General features: G+C 41.1%; 1 protein-coding gene across 2 annotated transcripts in view; it reads right to left on the reverse strand.

Annotated features, from left to right (window-relative positions):
* The window catches only part of LOC126485096 (uncharacterized), a 39,074-nt gene extending 13,820 nt beyond the window's left edge, over positions 1–25,254 (reverse strand). The window contains exons 1-3 of one of the 2 annotated variants that reach the window (XM_050108713.1): positions 25,152–25,254; positions 11,420–11,488; positions 858–947 (exon numbers count right to left, since the gene is read on the reverse strand). In XM_050108713.1, coding sequence (XP_049964670.1) covers positions 858–947; positions 11,420–11,488; positions 25,152–25,229 — 237 coding nt within the window. In that variant the 5' untranslated portion in view covers positions 25,230–25,254. The remainder of the gene's footprint in view (positions 1–857; positions 948–11,419; positions 11,489–25,151) is intronic. The other variant, XM_050108714.1, reaches the window with a different exon arrangement.
* Between the last annotated feature and the right edge of the window lie 2,329 nt (positions 25,255–27,583).

Consider the following 27,583-nt stretch of genomic DNA (forward strand, 5'->3'; position numbering starts at 1 on the left):
AATGTTAATGATTCACTGGTCAATACTCTGCATTTTTGTATAACTTTCCTAACATGTTCCCTTTCAGGAAGCGGACTATAACTGACTTCACCTCTCATACACAAACAAAAACCATAGCAATCAATCACCTCAATAATTCTAGACTCAGTGCGCATGTTATTAAATCAGACTAGATTTATTTTTTTGGAATACATAGTATCTCAGCGGCCAATGATTGCAGACATGAAAACCACGTATAGCATTCTAGTTCACATTACGTTCTGCATCTCTCAACCTTTATTTTCATGTTTCGTGCGCCTAATATGAAACTGATAGATGTGTGCATTATTCAGTTTCTGTTTCACCATGATTCGTTTTTACTGCGGCTCTCCTTCCGTAATTCAACATATCCCTATACATCTGTGCTTATTGCTGTGAATATTAATCTCTAATGGTTTCAAGGAAGTAAGTCGGCAGAAGAGAAACTTGAAGTATATTTCTGACAGAATCAGGAAAAAGCATTCTTTGATTAAAGCCCTTAACATTAAACAATTTGAGTTTTCGCCCTCCTATACTTAAAATCAAATACTGTGAAGCATCCGTTATCCAGATGAAACCACCTATTAATTTGCATGAAGGCGGAAATTACTAAAACTGATGTATCGATTGCAACTGATATTTAAGTTGCAATAAAACTATCATTCATGATTCCAGGATGGTTCCTTTAAAACATAACATCAGTTTTCTTCAGCATCCTTCCCCAGTAACAGACAGAGCTTTTTTGTTGACAGTAGATCAGAGCCAGTCCTTCGAAAGATGTAAGGCGTAAGTCATGGCATACAAGTGGAAATACAGTAATGCTTTCTAGTAGTTCTTACCGAGAATATAAAGGAGACATCCATAGAAAAACATCTGGAGGATGTGAGTTGTAGCTTTCGATCCAGCAGCTGTTGTGAGAACAGCAGCAACTGGAACAGGCAAAAAAAACACTTAGTTAAAGCTCGCTAGATTAGTAGATACGATTTGATAATTGTGACATTAAATTTTCCGGTTCATTATTTCTGAGCTACAATTTTCTAACTGAATTCATGGTCTAAACTTAAAAATGTATTGCATAATTTGAACCTAATAATTTTAAATCCTCTACCTTACCATTACGTGGTGAAGGAAGTTTTCCATGATAGAGGTAGGCGACTATACAGATTTGACACAAATTGCAAGTATGGAGAAGTCTTAATCGAGAAGTTCTTTATTACATGTTGTGTGTTTCGAAAAATTGTCGTCAGACATAAGCTGTGGGAAAATGTACAGAAATAATGATCTACGTTTAGGCTCAAGAAGCTGATCACATGGGTTGTATATAGTAATACAATTCACATTTCATAAAACTGCCTATAGTAGTAGAGTTGTCAGTCCACCGAATGCAACTGTCAGAAAATTTGGCAATTTGTGGTAAGATCCTATGGGACCAAACTGCTAAGATCATCGGTCCCTAAGCTTACACAATACTTAATCTAATTTTAACTTACATTAATGACAACGCATACACCCATGCCCGAGGGAGGAATCGAACCTCCGACGTGGGTAGCCGCGCGAACCGTGAGAAGGTGCCTCAGACCGCATGGTTATCCCGCGCGGCGCAGCTGTGAGACTCGCTGTAGCAACTCATGGTATAAAGAAATAAATAAATGTCGTGTGGCTAGGGTCTCCCGTCGGGTAGACCGTTCGCCTGGTGCTGGTCTTTCGAGTTGACGCCACTTCGGCGACCTGCGCGTCGATGGGGATGAAATGGTGATGATTAGGACAACACAACACCCAGTCCCTGAGCGGAGAAAATCTCCGACCCAGCCGGGAATCGGACCCGGGCCCTAACTCATGGTATAACTGACTTCCTATGTATATGAATCTCATGTATTTAAATAGATTTTTGCGTGCGGTGTTCCTGTTATATTTCGATCTACAGTTTGTATTGTATGTTATTGTATGGAACTAGGGACCTAGAAACAACGGAGAGGTTCCGTCCCCGCCGTATCCCTCAGTGGAACACAACCCCACAACAGGCTACAGTAGTCCACTCACCACACCGCTGCCCCACACGAACCCAGGGTTATTGTGCGGCTCGGCCCCCAGTGGACCCACCGGGAACGTCTCACACCAGACGAGTGTAACCCCAATGTTTGCGTGGTGAAGTAATTATGGCGTACGCGTACGTGGAGAACTTGTTTGCGCAGCAGTCGCCTATAGAGAGTAACTGAGGCGGAATTAGGGGAACCACCCCGCATTCGCCGAGGAAGATGGGAAACCGCCTAAAAACCATCCACAGACTGGCTGGCACACTGGACCTCGACACTGATCCGCCTGGCGGATTCGTGCCGGGGACCGGCGCTCCTTCCCGCCCGGAAAGCGGTGCGTTAAACCACTTTTTCCATGCAAGTTTCTTTGTGTGTGTGTGTGTGTGTGTGTGTGATTTCCTAAGAAACGAAACTGCTGTAGTCATCGGTCCCGAGACTTACTAACTACCTAAACTAACTTTAACTTATCCTAAGAACAACACAAACACACACACACACACACACACGCCAATGCCCGAGGGAGGACTCGAACCTCCGGCGCGAGGGGCCGTGCAATCAGCGACATGGCGCCTCTAACCGCGCGGCCACTCCGCCCGGCTGCAAGTTTCTACGTCGATTTGCAGAGAAAGTAATCTCAATTCATTTTCTCGTCAATGTGAATGCCTTTGCTTAATGCTTACTTCATATATTACTGTAGTTTACGTCTTTGATAGTACTAGCATATGCAGTCCAAACTTTTCATGACAGAGTAGCACTTGCAACATACGTCCTCAGTTATTTACTGGATGTATTCCAGTCTCCGTCTTCCACTACAACTTTTGCCATCTACAAATCCCTCTAGAACCATGAAAGTTATTCCCTGACTTCTGAACAATTATCCTGTCGTCTTGTCCCATCTTCTTGTGAGTGTTTTCCATGCATTCCTTTCCTCGCTTCTTGTGTCAAGGACCTCATTTCTTGCCTTATCAGTTCGCCTAAATTTCAACATTCTTCTAAAGCACCATTTCTCAAATGCTTCGAATCTTTTTGCTCCAAACCCACATTGTCAGAAATTTATTTCCCAAATTAATGTCTATGTTTAATACTAGTAGACCTCCTGGACAGGAATTCACTTTTTTCCAGTGCTAGTCTGCTTTTGATATCATCCTCGCTCTGTCCATGATGACTCATCTTGCAGAATTCCTTAACTCCGTCTACTTCATATGAACCCAATTCTGATACGTTTCTCGCTGTCCTCATTTCTAATACTTCTCAATACTTTCATCATTTCTTCTGGTAAACCTTCCGGGATGTAAGGTAGTGGTCCATGAAACTCTTCGGCTCCTAATGTTTCGTCCAGAGCTGCGCTGGACATCTTCAGAGGGGTGTTTCTCCTCCGGTGAGTCTTGCCGGCGACTTGAGTCGCCGGCAAGACTCACCGGAGGAGAAACACCCCTCTGAAGATGTCCAGCGCAGCTCTGGACGAAACATTAGGAGCCGAAGAGTTTCATGGACCACTACCTTACATCCCGGAAGGTTTACCAGAAGATATGTCATCCGGTCGTGAAAGCCTTCATACTTTCATCATTCTTCGATTTGCTCCCAGTTCATATTCTGTACGCACTAGATAATTCATTCCAGTCAACAGATCCTGCATTTGCTCTGCATTTTCATTGAGGGTAGCAACGTCATCAGTAAATAGTACTGATATTTTTTCTTCCTGAGCTTTAATCCCACTCCCGAACCTTCCTTTTATTTCCGTCATTGCTTCTTCGATGCACAGATTGAATAATAGGGCCGAAAGACTATATTCCTGTCTTACACCCTTGTTAACAGCAGAACCTCGTTCTTGGTCTTCGAGTTTATTGTTCCATCGAGGCTCATGCACGCACTGTGTATTACCAGTCAGTCCCTATAGGTTAACCCTATTTTTCTCAGAATTTCGAACATACTGTACCGTTTTACAATATCTAACGCTTTTTCCAGGTCGACAAATCCCACTAACGTGTCTTGATTTTCTTAATTCTTGCTTACGTTATTAAATGCAACGTTAGAACTTCCTCTCTTATACGAGTACCTTTACTTTACCTAAAGCCAAACCGATCGTCCAACAGATCCTCAGTTTTCTTTCCGATTCTTCTCTATTCTTATTCTTGTCGGCAACTTTGATGCATGAGCGGTTCAGCTGACTGTGCGATAATTGTCGCACTTGTCAGCTCTTGCTATCTTCGTAATTGTATAGACGAGGTTTTTCCGAAAGTCTGATGATACATCGCCAGTCTCATACATTTTACACACCAACGTGGGTAGTCATTTTGTTGCCACTTCCTCCAATGCTTTTAGAAACTCCGATAGAATGTTATCTATCCCTTCTGCCTTATTTCATCTTAGGTCGTCCAAAGACATTTTCAATCTTGGCTCTAATATTGGATCCCCAGCTCTTTCCTGTAGGCTCCCGCTTCTTCTCCTATCACGTTATCATATAAGTACTCAGAATCACAGAGGCGTTTAATGTTCTCTTTCCACCTATCCACTCTCTCCTCTGCATTTAACAGTGGAATTCCCAGTGCACTCTTAATGTTAGCGACCTTCTTTTAATTTCACAGCAGATTATTTTGACTTTTCTGTATGCTGAGTCAGAGCTTCCGAAAATCATATTTTTCGATTTCTTCTCATTTTTCATATAGCCGTTTCGCGTTAGCCTCCATTCACTTCCTATTTATTTCACTCTAAGTGACTTGTATTTCTGTATTCCTTCTTTCGCCGATCAACTAAAGTATTTCTTCAATCGCACGTGGTTTCTTAGCAGTTACTTTCTTTGTACCTACATTTTTCTTTCAATCTTCTGTGATTGCCTTTTTTAGAAAAGTTTACTCTTCTATAATTGAACCGCCTACTGAACTATTCACTATCGCAATATCTATAGCATCAGAGAACTTCAAGCGTATGTCTGCACTTCTTTGTGGTTGCCTACCCCACTTCTATGCGCATTCATTCTTTCTAACTAGTCTCTTGAAATTCAGTCTACTCTCCACCATTACTAAATCGTGATCTCAGTCTGTATCTGTTCCTGAATAAGCGTACTATTCAATATATTATTTCGAACCTGTGACTGACCAGGATGTAATCTAACTGAAATCTTGTCATATATCCCTGCCTTTTTCATGCGTTATCTCCTCCTCTCGTAGTTCTTGAGCACAGTATTAGCTACTACCAGCAGAAATTTATTGCACCTGAAGTACTTTTTCTCCTCTTTCGTTCCTACCACCAGTCCCATATTCTACTGTTATCTTCAATTCTACTCCTTCCCCTACAACAGCACTCCAATCTCTTATGGATTAGATTTTCATCGCGCTTTAAGAAATGAATAACCCTTTCAATGTCCTCAAATACTTTCTCTATCTCTTCATCTTCAGCTTGCGACTTTGGCATGTACACATGAACTATTGTTGTCGATGTTGGTCTGCCGTCATTTCTGATGAGAACAGTCCTATCACTGAATTGTTCACAGTAACTCATTCTCTCCCGTACCTTCCTATTCATAACGAATCCTAATCTCGTTATACCATTTTCCGCTGCTGTTGTTATTACTCTATACTTTTCAGACTGGGCCAGTTTATTTTATGAATATCAGATTTATTTTATATGGAACAGAAGCTCCTGATATAACAGTTTGAGTTTGCCAACACTTCGTATTCATATACATATTTGAGGTACCATATTTATTCTCAGACGACCATGCTATTACATATCAAACAGGTAATATGACCACTTGCTTTTTTTTCAGTACGTTCATTGTGAGACAGTTAGGGGTCAGTTTCTAATTCTGGTCTTTTTCAGTTAATTTCTCGGATGCTTTAACCAAGTGAAGAATGAAGATAATACTTCAGGGAGTTTTTATATTTTTGGAAGTGGGACGAAAGGATGTTGTGACTTCAGTCATATATCATAACAAAATACTGGTTTATTTTTGCTACCGTTTTGTAGTTAATTTTATTTAGAGTGTACTGGTCACCTTCACTAGGAAGAAATCCTTACCTTTTCCTCTGTTGGAATGTGTTCTCCTGGTGTGGTATCTAAGTTCTCTTTGTCAGCAAGTCAGTGAGTATCATCTGGAGGGGTGGTCCCCTGGGAGCTGGGCAGTTTTCACGGAAGTATTGTTGTTGCCTGATGCGTGCTTTTGTCAGCAGAGTCAGTGCCTGCCCTATCCCAGAGGAGACGGAAGCATACCCCTAGTGCCATCCCCAGAGAATAACTGAGCACGACATTTTTGAGTATCAGAGGACGAGACACCAAGATGCCACCTGATCAGTGTAGGGAGGTCCGTTGCTTTCACTCAAAAATTTGGTGTATGCAGTCGAAATGAGTCACCCCGCCAACATGCACTACATGAAGAAGCCGACCAAACGGCACAACTATTCCGTCCCAGGGCCAACTTCTTATTTGATTAGCTGCGTTTTGTACGCCAAGAGTGGGACATTTTTGCAGCATTGCGCAGTGTTCTCTCTTATGAAAAGGGAAGCCAAATGAAAACGACACACATGCAAAAGCAATCGCCAGTGTCAGAAAGGACGGTCAAAGCCTTCATGGAGAAATGTTTGCGGTTGCCCACGGAATCATATTTGTACCCAGGCATGCACCCATTCCTCGGAAGGAAATCGACGTCCATGAAAGCCTTTCTTCAGGTCTCCATAAATATGGAAGTCGCATGGAGAGAGACCTGGACTGCATAAAGAATGTGTAAGTGTTTACCATAAAAACTTCTGCAGCGTATCGAAACGACCTTGGCAACATGCTTTCGGGTCTGTGGGCCCACATACTGCTGAGGTTGTTTCGAATTACTTTAAGAATTCAGAGAAACGAATGAACACCGCAGTAGCTCTTCTTCTGTGATCGAAGTAGGCAAACGCAGAAAAATTGTGATTAAAGCTGAAAGACGTTATAAACCGGGTAAGTACACTGTGTCTCGGTGGAGATAAAAGCATATTTGGTAGGTGATCGGGAGGTTCATATCTGATGATGAGGTCTATACTTCCTACCGGAAGTGCAGCCCAGTCTTATCCTCCTCCTAAGGCACCGTCACTGTAGTTATACTGAAATATTTCGATACCATATAACATTGCACACCGAGGACGTACGTGGGTTTACTGATCGCTTTCTCGGGAGCACAATCTTGATGTACCTGTTTCACTCAAGCTGGAGCTGGAAGATGTATACTAATGTTTATTACGAACATGAGTTTATAGCACGCAGGAATAGGATTAATTCGTGCAGTGAACGTATCGTTTGCACTATTAAGCTACACAGAGGCACCACCAATATTTGCCTTCTAGGTTTACTTCCTGCACCGTGCTCCGACGTTCGAGCCAGACTTCCATTACTCTGTATCGGGAGATTCCAAAACTCTGCGGTCCCGCGGCAGTCGTCAGAGCTTGTTCGCGAAAAAAAAAAAAAAAATGAAACGCTAACGGCGGACTATCGATAGGGTAGTGCAGCACACAATGTTCAAAATAAAGTAAAAAAAATACAGCGAATGTTGAAAAAAAACAGACTTCTACATTCAGGCAACCATGGAGACTGCAGGAAAGCAGAAAGAGGAAAGCTAATACGAACTCGGGTATGCCTAAAGCCTACAACAGTTTCATTAATTTTCATACGTAATAGCGAAAGATCTGTCAGAAAATTCTAGGACGTTCCGTTCGTACGTAACATGACTGAACGAATCCAAATATCCTGCATAAATTTGTTACAGAAACTGACGATTCTAGACAAACAGCGGAAATTTTAAATTTCTTATTTAGAAACGTATTCACGATACTACCGTACCAACATTTCACCATTGCACAGGCTCACGAATGATAAGTATCCATATTAGCCCGCCGGTATCGAGAAACAAGGCAGCAGGCCATGATGGATGTCCAGTTACAGTTTACGTCCAATACTCTGCGAAATTGGCTGCTTTCTGCTTTCTTAGTTCATACATCGCGAGAGTAGTCTGCGCAGCGAATAGCCTCGTGTTGCTGGAAATTAGGGTATGTAATTTCTGTGTTCAAAATCGGTAAATAAATCACATTCACAGAATTACGGGAATATTCTAAGCTCAGACATTATGTCGTTTCTGAAGTGAAAGCAGCTTTCGTCAAGCAATCAATACTGACTCAGAAAAAAAACTACTCTTGTAAAATATAGCTTGCTCTTCCCGTACATGAGACGCCGTCTCGGTAGCTCAACATGATCGGTAAGAGTGCTGGCCCTCCGTAACAAATAACGTAATGAATTAATCAACGATCAACTTCAATAGGTGTCATGTGTCTTCCACTCAAGCCAAATGATAGCATTGAAGAAAAAATGAAAAAAAACAGGGGTAGCGTCTTTTCAAGCTCCCTGGTTCGAACCTCGCTACCCCTAAATTTTGAATAAAAATCGTCTGCAACTGCGGCCGAAGACTTGGCGGCGTAAGATGTCACCTATGTTCTGGCAACGGCAAAGAGGGTGGAGGAGCGGAACGAGCTTCAGGGCGATCTTTTGCCCTTCTTGTATGACACTGCCACAGAGAATGACCCCAAAAATCGGAAGAATCAGCAATGGTCAACGGCGTGAGGTTCCAGAAGGCAATGGATATTACTGCATTAAAGACACACAATGTGTAACCACAGGACATTCGGCCTGTAGTTGAAAAGTGTAATCATCCCCTCATTCGCAAAATATTTCGAACTGGAACCCCATTCGGATCTCCTGGAGAGGACTTCCAAGAGTGAGGTGACCAACAGAAAAAGGTTGACTCACCAGCGGAACGGTGGCATTTTACGAGTTGGGGCTAACCAAAAGTTTGAATGCGGTAAGAAATCTAGAAAATCTAAGGCTCAGATTAGATATAGCGGAAGGCTATGAAGACAATGCTTTCTGGTTAGATGAGTATAGGGAAATATCAACAGCTGCAGAAAATGGAACAACGGGTGGAGAATCCGCTATGAATACGAAGATGAAGCAGAGAGTGGGTTATTGTGAACAGTTCCATGATACGGGTTTTCTTATCAGAATCGACGCAAACCGACACCGACAACGATAGTTCAGGTAGACATGCTGACATCGCAAACAGAAGGTGAAGAGAAAGAAAATGTATATGAGGATATTGAACGGGTTATTCAATACGTAAAAGGAGATGAAAATCTAATTTGATTGTAGGGCAAGGAGTAGAAGAAAGGGTTAGGGGAGAATATGGGCTTGGTAGTAGGAAAGAGATAGGAGAAAGACTAACCGAGTTCCGCAATAAATTTCGGCTTGTAATTACGAATACTCTATTCACAAGACGAGGATAAGGAGGGAGATACGAGAAGATTTAGATTACATCACACTCAGGCAGAGATTCCGAAATCAGATATGGGATTGTAAGGCGTACGTAGGAGCAGATACAGTGTAGACTCAGATCATAATTTAGTAATGCTGAAGAATAGCCTGAAGGTTAAGAGACTAGTCAGAAGGAACCAGTGCGCAAAGAGATGAGATACAAAAGTTCTTTGGAATGAAGACATACGCTAGAAGTTGTCTGAGGTTATAGATACTGCGATAATAAATAGCTCAGCAGACAGTTCAGTTGAAAAGGAATGGACATCTCTAAAGAAGGTAGCCACAAAAGTTGGAAAGAAGAACGTAGGTACAAGGAAGGTAAGTGCGAAGGAACCATGGGTAACAGGAGAAATACATCAATTGATCGACGAAAGAAGGAAGTACAAAAATGTTCAGGGAAATTCAGGTAAACAGAAACAAGTCACTGAGGAATCAAATAAGTAGTAAGCGCAGGGAAGCTAAGGCGAAATGGCTGCATGGAAAATGTGAGAAAATCAAAAAAGCAATGATTGTCTCAGCATGTAGGAAAGTCAAAATAACCTTCGGAAGTTAAAATCAAGAGCGGAAACATTAAGAATGCGAAGGGAATTTCACTGTTAAATTCAGAGCTGAGTAGTGGAAAGAGGACATTGAAAATCTGTATGAGGGGGAAGACTTGCTGATGTGATAGAAGAAATAGGAGTCGACATGGAAGAGTTAGGGGATTCAGCATAATAATCTGAATTTAAAAGAGCTTGGGACAGCTTAACATCAAATAAGTCAGAGGAGATAGGTAACATCCGATCAGAATTTCTAAAATCATTGGAGGAAAGTGGCGACAAAACAACTATTCGCTTTGGAATGTAGAACGTATGAGACTGGCGATATATCATCAGACTGTTGGAGAAACATCATCCATACAGTTCCGAAGATAGCAAGAGCCGAAAAGAGCGAGAATTATCGCGCACCCAACATAACAGCTCATGCAACCAAGTAGCTGACAAGAATAATACAAAACAGAACGAAAAAGTAAACTGAGGATCTATTAGATAACGATCAGTTTGGCTTTAGGAAAGGCAATGTTGGAAGTGCTGAAGTTCTGGTTAATGATGGGAGCAAGACTGCATAAAAGTCAAGATCATTTTCTGAGACATGTAGGCGCCAGCTGCAGGGAAAGACGGGTAGTGTACAATATGTGCAAGGCCAAGAAGAAACAATAAGATTGGAAAACCAAGAATGAAGTTCACGGGTAAAAAAGGTTTTAAGACACGGATGAAGTCTTTCTTTTCAGTCTATACATAGAATCAATGACAGAAAAAAAAGAGGTTCAAGAGCGAACGTAAAATTCACTGTGAATGGATATCAGTGATAAAATTCACTGATAACATTTTTATCTTCAGTGAAGGTGAAGAAGAATTACATGATCTGCTGAATAGGATGAACAGTGTAATGAGTGCAGAGTATGGATTGAGAGCAAATCTAAGAACGACGACAGTAATGAGAACCTGCGAAATTAGTACAGGGAGAAATTTAACATCAGAATTGGGGATCACAAAGTAGTTGAGGTTAAGGAATTCTGCTACCTATGCAGCAAAATAACCTATGATGGGCGGAGCAAGAAGTGGACTAGCACTGGCAAAATGGACATTTCTGTCCACACGAAGTCTGATAGTACCAAACATATGTCTTGGACAGCAGCGTAGCGTACAATATACCGGAGGTGTCGCTTCAGAAAACTCTGTCTTTCGTACGCAGTATTGGCGTGTACGTTAACAATGGATATTCTGCTTTGCCTGTCTTTCAGTAGAGCAGTATTTTAATCACATTTACAAATAATTTATTGAAAATGGTGATACTTCCAAATCAGAATGCAATGCGAAACAAAATAAATATCTTCTTAAAAATTATTGTTTTAAAATTAAACACACCGCTACAATTGTTATTTAGAAACCTATAGTTTTAAAGGAGCTGCCGGTGCTTCTAAAAGATGGCTGTTGCCCTACTATTCCAGTTAGCACGCTGGCGCTAGGAAGTGCGGCATATAGTTTTACTTTCAGTCTTACCTTTTCCTTTGTTTCACGGTCATCTATGTTGTTGAAGGATCTGTGAAGAAACAGGGCACATCCGTTGGCCTGCACACCACAGAACATTATATTAGTATGAAGTGTTGAACATAAAACGTAAAACAGCAGCAAAAAATGAATCTGTAAAAGTACATTAAAGAAGTTGACCCGGAAAATTTGCATATCGTGTCTATTTTAATATAATGAGCTGCCTTATCTGAAAAAGTTAATACTTGAAGACACTTAATGGCATAGAAATGTGTCCTTAACTAGTCTATTAGTTGTGAGAACTAACTGTTTTGAATAATTAAAGCTTTACTATCCACAGTATGTTACCTGAACACCCTGTAAAACATTACAGAAAAAGCAGCAGCATATACTACTCAACAGTTAACAAACAACATCGCGATCAAGTTGTTGCTGAGATGGTCTTCACTGTGAAGGCCCGGGCCCCGAAGAGGGTTTGATGGCCTGAGTGACTAAATAGCAATCAATCTCAAGTACAAAGTCTGTACCTTTGGTAATGAACAAATGGCCTGAACGCTCGAGGCCCTCACTGAAACTATGCGATGATTTTTTAAAACATGTACTTACACAACTAATAGGTAAATTAATGCAAAAGACTACTGTTTTGTATGTAAGCCACGACCAGTACATCAGACACTGTAGAGCAAATAATATAATCATTACTTTCATGCTAGTGTCGTAAATTTTATGAACGTATTTTAATTCCCATCAACTGATACCAGATTTTAATGGCACCATAAGACAAATTTTTTAATCTAAGTAAGGACAGTGATTCCACTATCAAGTAAGTTTATTTCTAGCTACATCGAACATAAATGTTGCATAACATGTGTGAGTATGCATGTATGAATTTTACACTTTACGCCGCTCGTCCAGTTCTGGATTTGAATACTGAGTGACGGAGAAGGTAAAAAAAATTTTAATACTTTCATATGACATTAAAGCACATTTACTAGTAAGGACGTCAAGTATCTTAAAACGATTTCTGTGTTGGTAGCCTCCAGATAAGTTTTAAATACATAAAAAGTTCAAGTAATTGACAGCTACATTTTTTATATTTCACCTTTCTTCCTTTCGCCATTTCAAACGGTTTTCGCCTTTTGGAGCACTAGGACACCATTGCAGCCAAAGATGTTTACGTTTCGTTCATTTGAAAACGGTTTATGTTTTCACTTTTGTCTGCTTGAGAAGGCAGCAGGCCAGCCGAGTTACCGTCAGTCAGCCTCTATTATGAACTGATGTAGGTGCCCAGCGATAGAAAGCAATTTTTGACAAATCGATATTAAATTTTTTTGTCATCAATCTTCTGACTGAATATCTCAAATGATCCAGAGCCAATCTCTTCATCTCAGAGTAGCACTTGCAACAAATGTCCTCAGTTATTTGCTGGATGTATTCCAATCTGTCTTCCTCTACAGTTTTTACACTCTACTGCTCCCTCTAGTACCACGGGCGTTATTCGATGATGTCTTAACAGATGTCCTACCAGCCTGCCCCTTCTTCTTGTCAGTGTTTTCCACGTACACTACAACTCGCCGATTCTGTGGAGAACCTCCTCATTCCTTACCGTAACAGTTCACCTAATTTTCAACATTCTTCTGTAGCACCACATCTCAAATGCTTCGATTCTCTTCTTTTCACAAATTCCCACTGCCCACGTTTCACTACAAAGCAATACCTTGCTCCAAACGTTCTCAGACATTTATTCCTCAAGTTAAGGCCTATGTTTAATAATAGTAGACATCGTTTTTCCAGAAATGCCCATTTTTAGTGCTAATCTGTTTTTTGTGACCTCCTTGCTCGGGCCGTCGTAGGCTTTTTTGCTGCCTAGGTATCAAACTTCATCTACTTCGGGACCATCAGCCCTGATGTTAAATTCCCGCTGTTCTCATTTCTGGTGCTTCTCAATACTTTCATCTTTCTCCTATCTACTCTCAATCCACATTCTGTACTCATTAGACTGTTCGTTCCATTCAACAGATCCTATAATTCTTCTTCATTTTCACTGACGATAGCTATGTCAGAAGCGAATCTTGAATTTTAATTCCACAGTTGAACCTTTCTTTAATTTCCATCATTGCTTCTTCGATGTATCGACTGAACAGTAGAGGCGAAAGGATAAATCGCTGTCTTACAACCTTTTTCGCCTGAGCATTTCGTTCTTGATCCTCCACTTTTGATATTCCCTCTTGGCTCTTGTACACATTGTATATTACCCGTCTTCCCCTGTAACTTACGCCTATTTATCTCAGAATTTCGAAAATATTGTCCCATTTGACAATATCGAACGCTTTTTCTAGGTCTCTGAACGTATCTTGATTATTCTTCGGTCTTGCTTCCATGCCCGCATCTCGTGGTCGTGCGGTAGCGTTCTCGCTTCCCACGCCCGGGTTCCCGGGTTCGATTCCCGGCGGCGTCAGGGATTTTCTCTGCCTCGTGATGGCTGGGTGTTGTGTGTTGTCCTTAGGTTAGTTAGGTTTAAGTAGTTCTAAGTTCTAGGGGACTTATGACCACAGCAGTTGAGTCCCATAGTGCTCAGAGCCATTTTTTTCTTGCTTCCATAATAAACTGCCTCGTCAGAATCTCTTCTCTGACGCCTTTACCTTTACTAGTCCAAACTGATCGTCATCTAACAGATCCCCAATTTTCATTTCCATTCTTCTGTATGTTATTCTTGTCAGCAACTTGGTTTCATGAGCTGTTAAGCGGATTGTGGTAATTCTCGCACTTATCGGCTCTTGCTATCTTCGGAATTGTGTAGATGATGTTTTTCCGAAAGACTGATACTATATCGCCAGTCTCATATATTCTACATGCGAACGTGAATAGTCGTTTTGTTGACACTTCCTCAAATGCGTTTAAAAATGCCGGTGGGATGTCATACATCCCCTGTGCCTTATTTGATGTTGAGTCGTCCAAAGCTGTTTAAAATTCTGATTCTGGTACTGAATGTCGTCAGACAAGTCCTCCCCCTCATAGAGACCTTCAGTGTAGTTTTTCCACCTAACCGCTCCCTCCTCTGCGTTTAACAATGAAATTTTCAGTGCGCTCTTAATGTTACCTCCCTTGCCCTTAATTTCATCGAAGGTTTTTTTCTTTTTCTCTGCTCTATATGCTAAATCAGGCCTTCCGACAAACAGTCTTCTTTCGATTTTTTTCCCATTTTTCATGCCGCCATTTCGTCTTAACGTTCATCCACTTGCACTTGCACTTCTGATTCCTGAGAGGTTTATATTTGTGTATTCCTGAATTTCCCTGACAGTTTTTGTACTACTTCTTTCGTCGATCAACTGAAGTACTAATTCTGTTACCCAAGGTTTCTTCGTACTTGTTTTCCTTGTACATATGCTTGCCTTTCCAGTTTCTGTGACTTCCCTTTATAGAGATGGCTCTGAGCACTATGGAACTTAACTTCTGAGATCATCAGTCCCCTAGAACTTAGAACCACTTAAACCTAACTAACCTGAGGACATCACACATATCCATGCCCGAGGCAGGATTCGAACCTGCGACCGTAGCGGTCGCGCGGTTCCAGACTGTAGCGCCTAGAACCGCTCGGCCACTCCGGCCGGCTTATAGAGATGTCTATTCCTGTTCCACTGAACTGTCTACTGAGCTATTCCTTATCGCAGTACCCATAGCCTCAGAGAATTTCAAGTATACGTCTCCTTTCCTTAGTATTCCCGTATCCCATTTTTTTGCACATTGATTAGTCTTAAACTTCAGCATACTCTTCATCACCACTAAATTTTGATCTGAGTCTACATCTGCATCAGGGTACGCCTGACAATCCCTTATCTGTTTTCGGAATCTCTGCCTGACGATGAAGTAATCTAACTGAAATCTTCCCATATCTCCCAGCCTTTTTCAAGTATACCTATGGCACTTATGATTATTAAACAGAGTATTCTCTATTAACAAGTGATATTCATTTCAGAACTCTATTAGCTTTTCCCTTCTCTCGTTTCTACTACCAAACCCATATTGTCCCTTAACCCTCCCTTCTACTCCTTCCCTTAAAACCGCATTCCAATTTCCCTGTCAGATTTTCATCTCCCTTTATGTGTTGAATTACCAGTTCAATAACCCAGTATACTTTATCTCTTCATGTTCAGCTTGTGACGTCGGCATGTACACCTGAACTATCGTTGTAGGTGTTAGTTTGTTGTCGATTCTGATGAGAACAATCCTGTTACTGAAATGTTCGCAGTAACTCACTCCATGTCCTACCTTCCTAATCGCAACGAATTCTACACCTTTTATAGCATTTTCTGCTGCTGTTGATATTACCCTATATTCGTCTGACCAGCAATCATTATCTGCTTTCCGTTTCACTTCACTGACCCTCAATATATCTAGCTTGAGCCTTTGCATTTCCTTTTTCAGATTTTCTACCTTTACTATCACAGTCAAAGTTTTAACAGTCCACGCTCCAAAGTGTAGAACGTTACCCTTTCGTTGGTTATTAGATGGTAGTATCTTCCTGGAGACCACAATGTCTGGAATCTTTTGCCGATGGAGAGATCATCATAACACTTTTCCAATTACAATCTGTAAGGCCTGAGCTTAAAAATTATGTGTCTAATGCAGTGGTTTCCATTGTCTTGAGGATCCTTAGCACATGGCTGCAAAATACAAAGCTTTGACTAAGCGACAGACATTGTGCCATTCGCTATACCCGCAGCGTCGGGGGAGTTAAAGGACTTGGAGATGACGTTGAGGAGCTTCCTTAGTCGATAATGGGTAGGATCAGGATTCTCAGAGACAAGAGACGTGCTAAAATTAATACGTTGCTTAGAACCATCTGTAGCATCTGCGGTGCAGACATGGATACAACCACATCGATAAGACAGACGACAGTAAGGATAGCACCTGTGTAGAAGGGTGCACACAAAAAAGTGGAAGATTTAGTGTCAGAACTAGCGACAGTGACTGTGACGAAATCTTCCCAGAAATTGAGCAAGTTTTAACGGCTAGATCAGCAGAGAATGAGAAGGTTTTAGATTTCAGTATCGGTTTGTGGAGTGAAGAAATGCGCTTCAGCAGTTTAAAGGCAGAAGAAGCTGTTAGACGAAGATTGCCGTAGGGTCCAAAAGTGATCAGTCTTTCCCTTCAAATATGTCCGAGGGCCTCTAAAAATGATGGAAATTTCAAAAAGGCGCTGGCTTCTTTGGTGGAAAGAAAAGCAAGCATTGTACTGCTTTGCTGTGCCATTGTTTTTGTGACGCAGAATGTCTCTAAAATCTGATCTGGCTGTAGGCTATGGCTAGGGATTATCAAGAGGCTGGAGGAAGCTGAAACAAAAAGTGAGTGAACATGAAAGAATTTTTAATCACAAAATGTGGTACATAGAATGGCACAAATTAGAAAGTGTCCTAATAGTGTTTTAGCCATAAAATTTTTTTTAGACTGAAGCTGTGTAAGAGAACACCAGTACTGGAACGAATTATTGCTTCACGCAATTGAAGCGATTCTTTTCCTCACAGAAAGAGGTACTGCTTTGACACGTAATGGTTCAAATGTTCAAATGTGTGTGAATTCCTAAGGGATCAAACTGGCTGAGGTCATCGGTCCCAGAATTACACACTACTTAAACTAAGTTTAACTTATGCTAAGAACAACACACACACACACACACACACACACACACACACAAACAAATAAAAAAAAAGCCCGAGGGAGGACTCGAACCTCCGACCGGAGGCGCCGCGGCCGCGCAATTCGTCACATGTCCCCTCAAACCGCGCGGTATACGTGATAGTGTCTTAGTTGCAGATCGTAGAAATAGAGGTTTTTCAGCGACTTGGAAATTTGCCGGAGATTGATTCAGGCGCGAAAGAGCGTTTCAGGTAAGTTGAAAAGTCTCAACAAGGAGGCAAATACGTGGATCATTACCTATCACACGAAGTTCAGAACGAATTTATTTAAATGGCTGGAAGCTTTGCTCACCAAGCTATTTTATGTCAGGTAAAACGTTACGAAAGCTGTCCTACTACGGCAGATACGACTGCCAAATAAGCCCAAAACAAGGCAACATGTTTTTATTCTGTGCTACGTTGCCCACGATGAATAAAATCGGGTGGCATTTATCACGGAGCTCAAGCGCACCTATTAAAAGAAAATCTGTTTTTATTCTCCTTGTAACTCTCATCCGTTAAATTCTTGTGGCGTCCATACTGCGGAGAGTTGCGCGAATGTAGTCACTTTCTCTGGGACTGTTTCGAAAAACACCTTCTCATTAAAGACAGAAAATTTTAGAAGAAAATATTTCGTCGTTCGTGCACTGGCGATCGGAAATGGTGTGCGCGGACAGACTCCGTGCGTCCACTTGCTAAGCCTTTGCCAGGATTGTAAAGGACAGTTGAACTTGCCTTTAACTTCGACTACGGAGGCAAGTTCTGAACTAAACCACATTCAGAAGTATTTTAAATCATTTCATCGTGTCTTGGTGTCTTCAGTGTCCCACAAAACAGTAGCTGCAATCAGCACACGTAACGTTGTGCTTCGAGCGAGCGAAGGCACAACAGAGTCTGGTGGAAGAATTAAATAAATTGAGAATTAGCATCAATGGGATTTACACGGATAGTTGTGAGGTAGCAGAAAGTATTGGATTATCAACTGACGAATGCAAAGATTCTCGGCAGAGATAAACGGAAAGGCAAAAGAAAATGCTTAGTAGATGAAGCACCAGGAGATTTCAATCTAAGACAGTTTTCAAATACATATTTTCTGTGTTATTCTAGATACGCTTGTAGGGAACTTAACTAAAAGGTGTGCTACCAAACACAACATGGACACATTTGGTTTCTTATCGAACTACATCAGCCTAGAGCATTCTACACTGTCAGAGAGGTAGAATACATGGCATCTTTGTACAGCGTGAGCGTTAATGACCAGGATTTGATAGAGGAAGTGTTGCAGTTCAAAAAGATTCATGCAGCTGCGCCTTCTCAGTGCTCTTCGTAAGTGCAATTTAATAGCGTTTTTCCAAATATACTGATAGCCTTACGGTTTTTCTCCGCTTGTTACTATTGCCTAAGCAAACCGGTCATTCAACATTGTCCCATTGTTGCCCTGGAACCACAGTCGGGCAACAGTGCCTTTCTGGATGAGTTATGATCACAACAGAGTTAGCCAGCTCATTAGATTATACAGAGGTTATAAAAATGTTCATATCTGTGAAAGCTAGAAAGTAGAGTGCGTTTCATTTTTGAAAGGCATTTTGGGGGATGGTATTAAGAAGGCTTACCATAGCTTTATCTTGTCTATAACATACCTCACCCCCTCCCCTGACCAACACACACACACACACTCACACACACACACACACATGCCATTTCCCGCCTCAGTTATACGACTTGCAGACATTTGCAAACGTTCACACTATTTCAGGCTTACACTGGACCCACACAGCTGGCGTACACTAATTCCTTCCCATGAGGTACGGGGTGGCGACAGGAAGGGCATACAAACACGCTCCGACACTAACATCGCCAAATCCATAGTAACACGGCCGACCCTGTGTTTAAGTGGGACAAAGGCCCAAGGAAATGATGATGAATGTGACACTGCGTCAAACGCTTTCCAGAAATCCAAGGAATATGGGATCTGCTTGTTTTTCGCAGAATACCCATCGAGAAAAGTGTAACCTGCTTTTAGACAAGTGATGCTTTCTAAATTGGTCTTGATTTGTGGATACAAGCTTTCCTATCTCAAGGAAATTTTTTACATACAAACTTAGAAAATGTTCAAGAATTCTGCAAGAAAGTTTTTATGTTCGAACTTAGGATATGCTCAAGAATTCTGCAAAAAACGACGTTAGGACTATTGCTCTGTAATTTTGCAGGTGCGTTCTTTTGCCCTTCTTATGTACGAGAATCATACGTGCTTTTAACAGCCGCTTAGGACTTCCTGCTGTGCGAGAAATTTGTCACAAATGAAAGATAAATAACGGAACACCGAAGAGTAGTCATTGTAAAATAAAAATGGGATTCCTGTTGCTGACAACGACAAGTTTGTTTTCAACTTCTTCAGTTTCTTTTCAACGCTGGGTACGCATATTTCTATGGCCCCCACACGGTCAAGCGAGGGTATGTATCTGTACGATCCTCCTGAATAAATGGTTTCCTAACCGCTGATTTCCTTTCGAAGTCTTCTATTGCCACACAAACTGACTAACTGAGTGTTTGAATTGGAGCTTCCGAATTCTTTATCAATTTTCAGTAGGACTTGAATTTCCTAGGATTCTCGGCAAGACATTTCCTTAACATAAGACGATGGAAGTAGTTCTATATTTTGCACAACGATCTTTTTATAGAGGCAAGAATTGCTACCAAATTCATCCTGTTGGCATTTGTGCGTTCTTTTTTTTAACCAAGAGAGCAACATTTTCAGTTTTCTTAGCATTTTTCGAAAATTATGATTAAACCATCCTGGTCATTCCCGTCGTTAATCTCCTTACTTTGCACATACGTCCCCAGAGCGCGACTTACGATTCGTTTAAACTTAATCTATAATTCATCTATGTCCATAATACTGGAACTAAATGACGCCGATTCTTGTCTAAGAAGTATGCTAACAGCTGCATATCTGTTGTTCCCAGCGTAAAAACTCTCCTAGTCCTCAGTAAATATTGTGGCTGTGTGGTCGCTAATCACTGTCTCTATATGGACACTGCCGACATCCATTCTTGTCTAAGAAGTATACTAACAATTGCATATCTTATGTTCTCAGCATAAAAACTCTCCTAGTCTAATTGGTGTATTTATTAACTTTAGTAAACACTCTGGCTGTGATGACATCGTGATCATTGTTCCCTGTTTCTATACGGACACTGTCGAAAAGGTCAGGCCTGCTTCTAGCTGTGAAATCTAGTAAAGATAGTACAGGCACAGAACCGCGTCTTTTCTCTTTGTTGATGGAGAACTTAAACAGCCGCAATTACTTTAACAAGGCTTTATTTTAATGCTATAAATTGTTTCAGGCTATCATGTCCACCTTCAGAGGGCTATCGTTCCCAACTGCTTTAATGTTTTTGTCAGCAGCATATCGTGCTTCTGCACTGTACAAATGTATTTGAATACGTAGCGCTACTTTTTATGTTGTTTTAATATCAAAAACATGCTAATACGTCTGCATTTTTTTCATACGTACAGTTAAATATGTTGCAGTGGACGGTACTTTGTCTTGCTTTGAACCTTTTGTAATTTTCTGTACGATGCACAAACTGAGGCAATGTAAACAGTGTATATATTGTAAAGAAGCCACTGTCCACATATACACTCCAAAAAATTCTTTTATGTCACTTGCAGCCTCAGCCACGTTCTTTACATTCTGTGTTTTTGCCTGCGAAACATTACATTCTTACTTTCACAGATGGGGTTTCTTAAAGCTGTCCCATTTGTGTGCACGCAACCTGTCGCTGTGTATTGCGTCATCGCAAAACAAAACTCTAAACTCCACTTGGCTTCCGTTGGAAGGTGAAACTGTTAAATGCGGAGTGATTGATAGTGAACAGAACTGCAAGGACTCACAGTATTAATACACTGTGACGTATAAGATTTATATCTTAGTTCAGGTATTAATCCAATCAAGTAAGGCAGAGCAGTAGTGAAACAGGTATATATGGCACTCCAGAAAACCTAGCGGTTAAAATCGATATCGGTATTTTAGTTCTGAGTAACCGGTATTCCTCGGTATCTGTTTGGACTCGGTTCTAGCAGGTGTTTTATATTTTTTACTAATAACCGAGTAAAAAAAAAACAAACATCAGTCAGCTATAGTAGCAATTCTAAAATATTTCGTTTTTAAATAAACCTTTGTAGGGAAGCAGCCTACTCACGCCGTATAAAATTCACGTCAGTCTTTCCATAGTGTGCCAGCCTAGTCTGCTGTCACTAGCTCTGACGTCATAAATGTTGCGCAATACTTTAAAAATCAAGTAAATAACCTGAAACGTTTCTAGCATGTCAGGAGTAATACTAAATTAATGTGTGTTGAATGTCAGTTCAATAACTTTAACCATTTTCGAAATTTGGACGTTTTTCTTTAATAATCATTGGCGCAACAGAAAAGAGCTAGAGACTTAAAAATTTATATTTAGATTCCTTTTTCATAATAATTTAGTAGAAACAGTATTCTGGATCTCACAAATTAAAATTTTTATTGAAATTCATAATTTTCTGGTTTTTGGTTTGAAATTAAGGAAGCAAGATAGATTAAGTAGGCGAATAAATAAGGCTAGGATGTTTAAATTTAAGTAGAAGGGATATCCGCTATAATCATAAAGATGTGACAAGTTAAAATTGAATAACTATAAAACTATAGCGATAGCGTATCTCCAAAGGGCAAGTTCAGAGCTCGTCTACTACGTGTAGTGTAATTAAATTAATTCTCTCGCCCAAAATATTTGACTTAGCCACGTCAGACTTTTATTGTGATTACTTACTTGTGTGCTGAATGCACATTTAAATTGAGAGCTTCATCGGCCATTAGCAAAGGAAGCGATGATTTATTCAATAACTTAAAGTGGTGCATTACTAGCCCAGCGGCTAGTTGGGAGAGTCGATTTGATCAAGCGTTCCCTTAGCCGTCCGCACCGCGGCTTTATATATAAGAACGCTGCGCGAGGAAGTTCTCTCCAGACACTGAATAGCACGCCACCTGTGCCGGGAGTCGCGTCGCGTCGGTATCATTGCTATAAATAGCCTCGGATGCCGTAATAAGTTACTCGGGATACGCGTAACCATGAAATCATTTTCGAGTGAAGTGTTAATTCTGGGATGACTTTAATGATCTATCTTCAGTTTGCGTATTTCGTATTTTCATGTGCCGCCGCGGGACAGACATTCTACCATTATTTAGCGTGGCGTTTGATGAACATTATCATCAAATTATGGCGAGCATTCACTTAAACATTTAGTTTGAACAGTTATAGTTGCATCAGCGCATTAGATTCTGAACTGGTCTGGTAGTTGGATTGTGTGGATTCTTTTGGTCTGTGACTTTCAGAATATAGTGAACTTGTTAGTGAGAGTGGTTTTTGATTATGAATCCCAGACAATCTCCTAATTCCTCAGAGCTATAAGCTGTAGCTATAAGTGTATTTCTCAGATGAAGTGGGCACTAGGAATTCTAATTACAGGCTTCACGTTTTGCTAATCACTTTCTGGTTGCCAATATTGTAGTTAGAGAGCCAGTGTTGAGAACGGCAAAAGACAGCATAAATAATAGGAACATTTATATAACAATTAATTCCACCCGCCCCCCACATATGGTTAATCAGCCAGGAAATGCATCTTTGCTACATTACATTCTACATTTTAAATATAACAACAATAATTTCCACCAGCCGTCCCACACCTTCTTTTACAAAAGGAGTGATTGTTATACGCAAAATTTGCTTTGTTTTGAAATATTACGTTATTGCAGAAAATGGGAAAAACGACCAGTGCTGTTTCAGTAACAATGCTGACAGAAACTTGCAACGAACACATGGCCTAAGAACTGGTACAGCAGTGCTAAGTCAATAACGTCATTGTTGCCGTGTGTCGTGGCTTAACGTTCGCGTGTACGTGCAGTGAGCGAGATTTGCCTCCACCCGGTCCATCTGGTAGTTTCTCGTCTTCGTTGAACCCCGTAGTATTGCGTAATGGTACCAATCGTAGTCTGGAAATGTTTTCACGGAGCGCCGTAGCAATGAAGAACAATGCCTCATTTGCTTTAAAAGATTAAAGATCTGTCAGCCATCTCTATTAAATAATAAAATAGGAAGGAAATTATGCCGCGCGGGATTAGCCAAGTGGTCCAAGGCGCTGCAGTCATGGACTGTGCGGCTGCGGAGGTTCGAGTCCTCCCTCTGGCATGGGTGTGTGTTTGTCCTTACGATAATTTAGGTTAAGTAGTGTGTAAGCTTAGGGACTGATGACCTTAGCAGTTAAGTCCCATAAGAGTTCACACACATTTGACCATTTTCATTTGAAGGAAATTATGGTACAGTTACCAATTGAAACTTGACAACGATTCATTCATAGTATGCACAAAGACAGGAAGTAGCTTATCTACTGCCGTTGTCTACATAATATGCCTTTGTATGTTTTTTAGCCCTTGAAAACGGACAGACTAACACCGAAGACAGTGTTCTTCAACCTCGGTTTTCACTCTTTAGCGCTATTCGTGATGCCTGAATAGTGGCATGATCCTCGATTACAACGTGACCTATGAGCAGAGATTAAAAAAGAAATTATAATCAATAGGAGAATATTGGTGATATTTTGCAGTATTCAACTACTTATCAGCGTTCGAGAAAAGGAATAAACGGTGGACGGAGTAAATTTACTTTTATTTGCCTAATCAGTTTTATATTTTGATTCTTTCTTTCTATCTTTAAATTGAGAGAACCGAAATTTTTCAATCGTTGTTCGATTTCTCCACTTATTACTGGAAGTAACAGGAATAAAAAACTGAAAGTCGGATACTTCATAAAGCGGTTATTTTGAGCGGTTTTAGCAGTCAGGTTGCATTGGCGTGGAAAAAACCGATACAATCGCCATCCCTGAGGCCGTCGGCACACGGACCGTGCTGTCGCACGTCAACGACGAGCGTGCTGAGTTCAACGTGCTGCTGAACGCTCAGGATTATTGCGACTTACGCTTACGGTACTTGACCGCAACGTGGCATACGCGATCGCAAGGCAGTCCAGCGGCAGTTGTGGGATGTTTCTAGTTCGTAAATCGCACTGTTTCCTCAACGGGAGCGCGTAAAATTCCCACGTTAGCTCTATTAAAACGTACATTTCCTCCACTGTCCATATGCTAGTCTCGTTGTTCTGTTTTTAATATACACAAATAAAAACTTCAGTATCCATGTGCATGTTTTAAGACAAAAAGGGAAGTACCACATCCAATCAATAAAGACACAGGCTTATAAAAGTTCCATTACAAACAGTGTTCCACAAATCTGCAACAGTTCGCCACATAAGATAAACATTAGTTCATAATTCCCACGTTTAGTAAAACCCTATGGTCATTCTTACTTGATCACTGCTCATACCCAGTAGCAGAATCTTTACAACATGTGAATTACGAAACTTAAAAGACAAAGGAACAAAATTATCTTTATACACGTAGCGCAAGCCAAAAAAAAGTGCACTTATATTTACAGAACATGAAATATTGTAGTATATACTTACATTAACCTAATAATATAGCATCAGAAACTATTAAAACGTGAATGTTCTTTTGCCACAAATATGATGTTTCTCATTGCTTTACTGTAACAAATCACACAGTTAAAAACGGGTTTTCGAGTGATTCTCAATTTGCTGATGCTCAGAAACGGCATATATACGTATAGGTTTGAAATGAATGCCAATATGGCGCCTTACACTCTGTGCTGAAGGGAGATGGCGTACATGTGACGTAGGTGGCGTTGTGCCATCTGATTGGTCACTACTCAGACGCACGCTCAGAATAGCTGACATGCTAGATGTCGCTCTGCACGTCTCCAAAGATTCCCGAAAGTGCTGTTCCACGCTATGATGTCAGAAACTCGGCACACTCAACGCTCAACGTTCGGATGCACGGTCCGTGTGCCGACGGCTTGAGTAGCACGGCTCAAAACCCCCTCAAGTAGGTGCGGTTTTGCGTTCTGCCGTTTCCATAAATTACGTGTTGCAGCACAGCCTAAAATATTAGAATGTACTTACCTTCAAAATAGTGTCGTGGCACCAAAAGATGACGAGCAACAGGTTGAAAACATTGCACAACAAGGGCAAGTAAATCATAGGGATCGCAGGGGAGAACGGCAGGGGCGAGTCGTCCAGGAAGAGACCAGCGGTCAGCAGGCCCGTTAACAACACCGTGGCGACCGCTTCGGCCGCGTACACCAGCGACAGGTGCGCCACCACCTCGTTCAGGGACTCCCCTGCGTCCAGCAACACCTTGTGCACGGCAGCCAACTGCCTCACCACGCTGCTGGGCCTCTCCACCTGTAGGGAACCCAAGAAAGGTCATACCAAACGATGTGTAATAAGCCCACAGGACAAAACAGTGTGCCGGCCGCGGTGGCCGAGCGGTTCTAGGCGCTTCAGTCCAGAACCACGCGACTGCTACGGTGACAGGTTCGAACCCTGCCTCAGGCATGGATGTGTGCGATATCTTTAGGTTAGTTAGGTTTAAGTAGTTCTAAGTTCCAGGGGGCTGATGACCTCCGATGTTAAGTCCCATAGTGCTCAGAGCCATTTGAACAGAGCAGTGGTGCTGAGTAAAAGTATAGAAACACTGCGAGAAATACCAGCTTGAACATAAATGCAGATGCTAATCAAGCATGCAGGCTGAACTGTTGTATTTGACTATGAACGTCACCTGTGCAATGAGATCGATAGTAGATGAGGCTGTGAAATAACGGGACTGATGCTGTCACAGGGTAAGGATCCATGCACCAAAGACGAACGACCGATAGCGGCTATGCCTGTAGCCTTCTAAGTCGAATGCAGCATCTGTAAAAAAAATCAGTGTGACCGTGGTCTTCGTTTGTGTAAGACCTGTTATTTTGGTTCAAAATGGCTCTGAGCACTACGGGACTTAACATCTATGGTCATCAGTCCCCTAGAACGTAGAACTACTTAAACCTAACTAACCTAAGGACATCACACAACACCCTGTTATTTTGTTTTGCCGGAAAAATTAAAAGTGTAATAATAGAGCAGCGAATCGTCGTGGAGTCTCACGTGAAACTTGGAAAAAAGTGTTTCTGAAACCTATCTTTAACTAAAGGAAGTGTATGGCGAAGACTTAAGTATTTATCCAGCCTCAGAAACTGTATATGCCGAAATGATCAGAAACCAGTTGCATAAACGAAATCTAATTTCTTAACCAGTTTCGGGCAGTTAGTGCCCTTCTTCGGAAGGCTGTACAGGAAAACGAACCAAAAATAAGCACAAGTCAGATAAGAATATTAAAATTAAGGATGAAAAGTTTAAAAATTTTAAAAATATAAGGCTAAAAATTGCACATACTTATACCCATCGCATTATTTCCGAGTGTCAACAATAACGTGCATACAGCAAAATGCGGTGGTTCTAAAAATACAATAGCAATAAGTAATACGATACTGAATCCATTACTACACTATGAGCTTGTAGATGCTTAAGTGTGGATAAAGTGCCTATACAACACTTGTCCCAAGTTTCACGCGAAACTTCACGACAATTCGCTACTCTATTATTACACTTATCATTTTCAGGCAAAACGAAGCCCACAGCCACATTGATATATTTATAGACATCAGAGATGCTGCATTCGATTGAAAGGCTACAGGCTTGGTAGCTATTGGTTGTTCATCTTTGTCGCACCGGTGTTTGCACTGACAGGCGAAGACTATCTCCTACGAGAGTTTTTGAATGGTTCAAAGGTTTCCAAGACGCTCGACTAGAAGTTGAAGATGACTCACGCCTGGGACGCCCTTCAACGTCAAAAACAGATGAAAATATCGAAAAAGTGGGTAATCTGATGGTCGGTTAAGCATTCGATCGATTTTTTAAACTGTAGGAATTGACAAAGGATGCGTAAGGAAAATTTTACATATCCTGTTTAACACGAGAAACTGGTACCGGAAATTCTCACGATCGAACAAAAAGGAGCTAGTGAAAATGTTTGTGCTAACATTTGGAATACCATCGAAAATGATCTGAATTTCTTGTAAAGAATGATAATATGTGATGAATCTTGGTTTTCCGCTTACAATACAGAAACTAAGCGCCAATCTATGCAATGGAAAGACCATCTTCACTGAGAGCGTAAAAAGTTCGAATGGGCAAATGAAGATTAAAAGCGCTGAGGATTGCTTTTTTCGATATTCATGGAATTTGGTATCTTCACTGGGTTCCTAGAGGACAAATTGTTAATCGACGTAATTACCTTGAGGTTCTTGCTCATCTCAATGAGAAAATAAAAACAGAGCGACCTGAACTGTGAAAGAACAAGCCATGGGCTCTACATCAAGACAACACACCGGCTCATACCGCATTGTCTGCTAAGAGCTTTATAGCTAAGAACAGCATCCCAGTGGTGTATCACCCACCTCATCGCCTGACCTGCCCCACGTAACTTGTTTCTATTCCCCGGGACCAAATCTGCA

The sequence above is a fragment of the Schistocerca serialis genome, chromosome 6 (assembly GCF_023864345.2).
Source record: "Schistocerca serialis cubense isolate TAMUIC-IGC-003099 chromosome 6, iqSchSeri2.2, whole genome shotgun sequence".
NCBI classification, from domain to species: Eukaryota; Metazoa; Arthropoda; class Insecta; order Orthoptera; family Acrididae; genus Schistocerca; species Schistocerca serialis.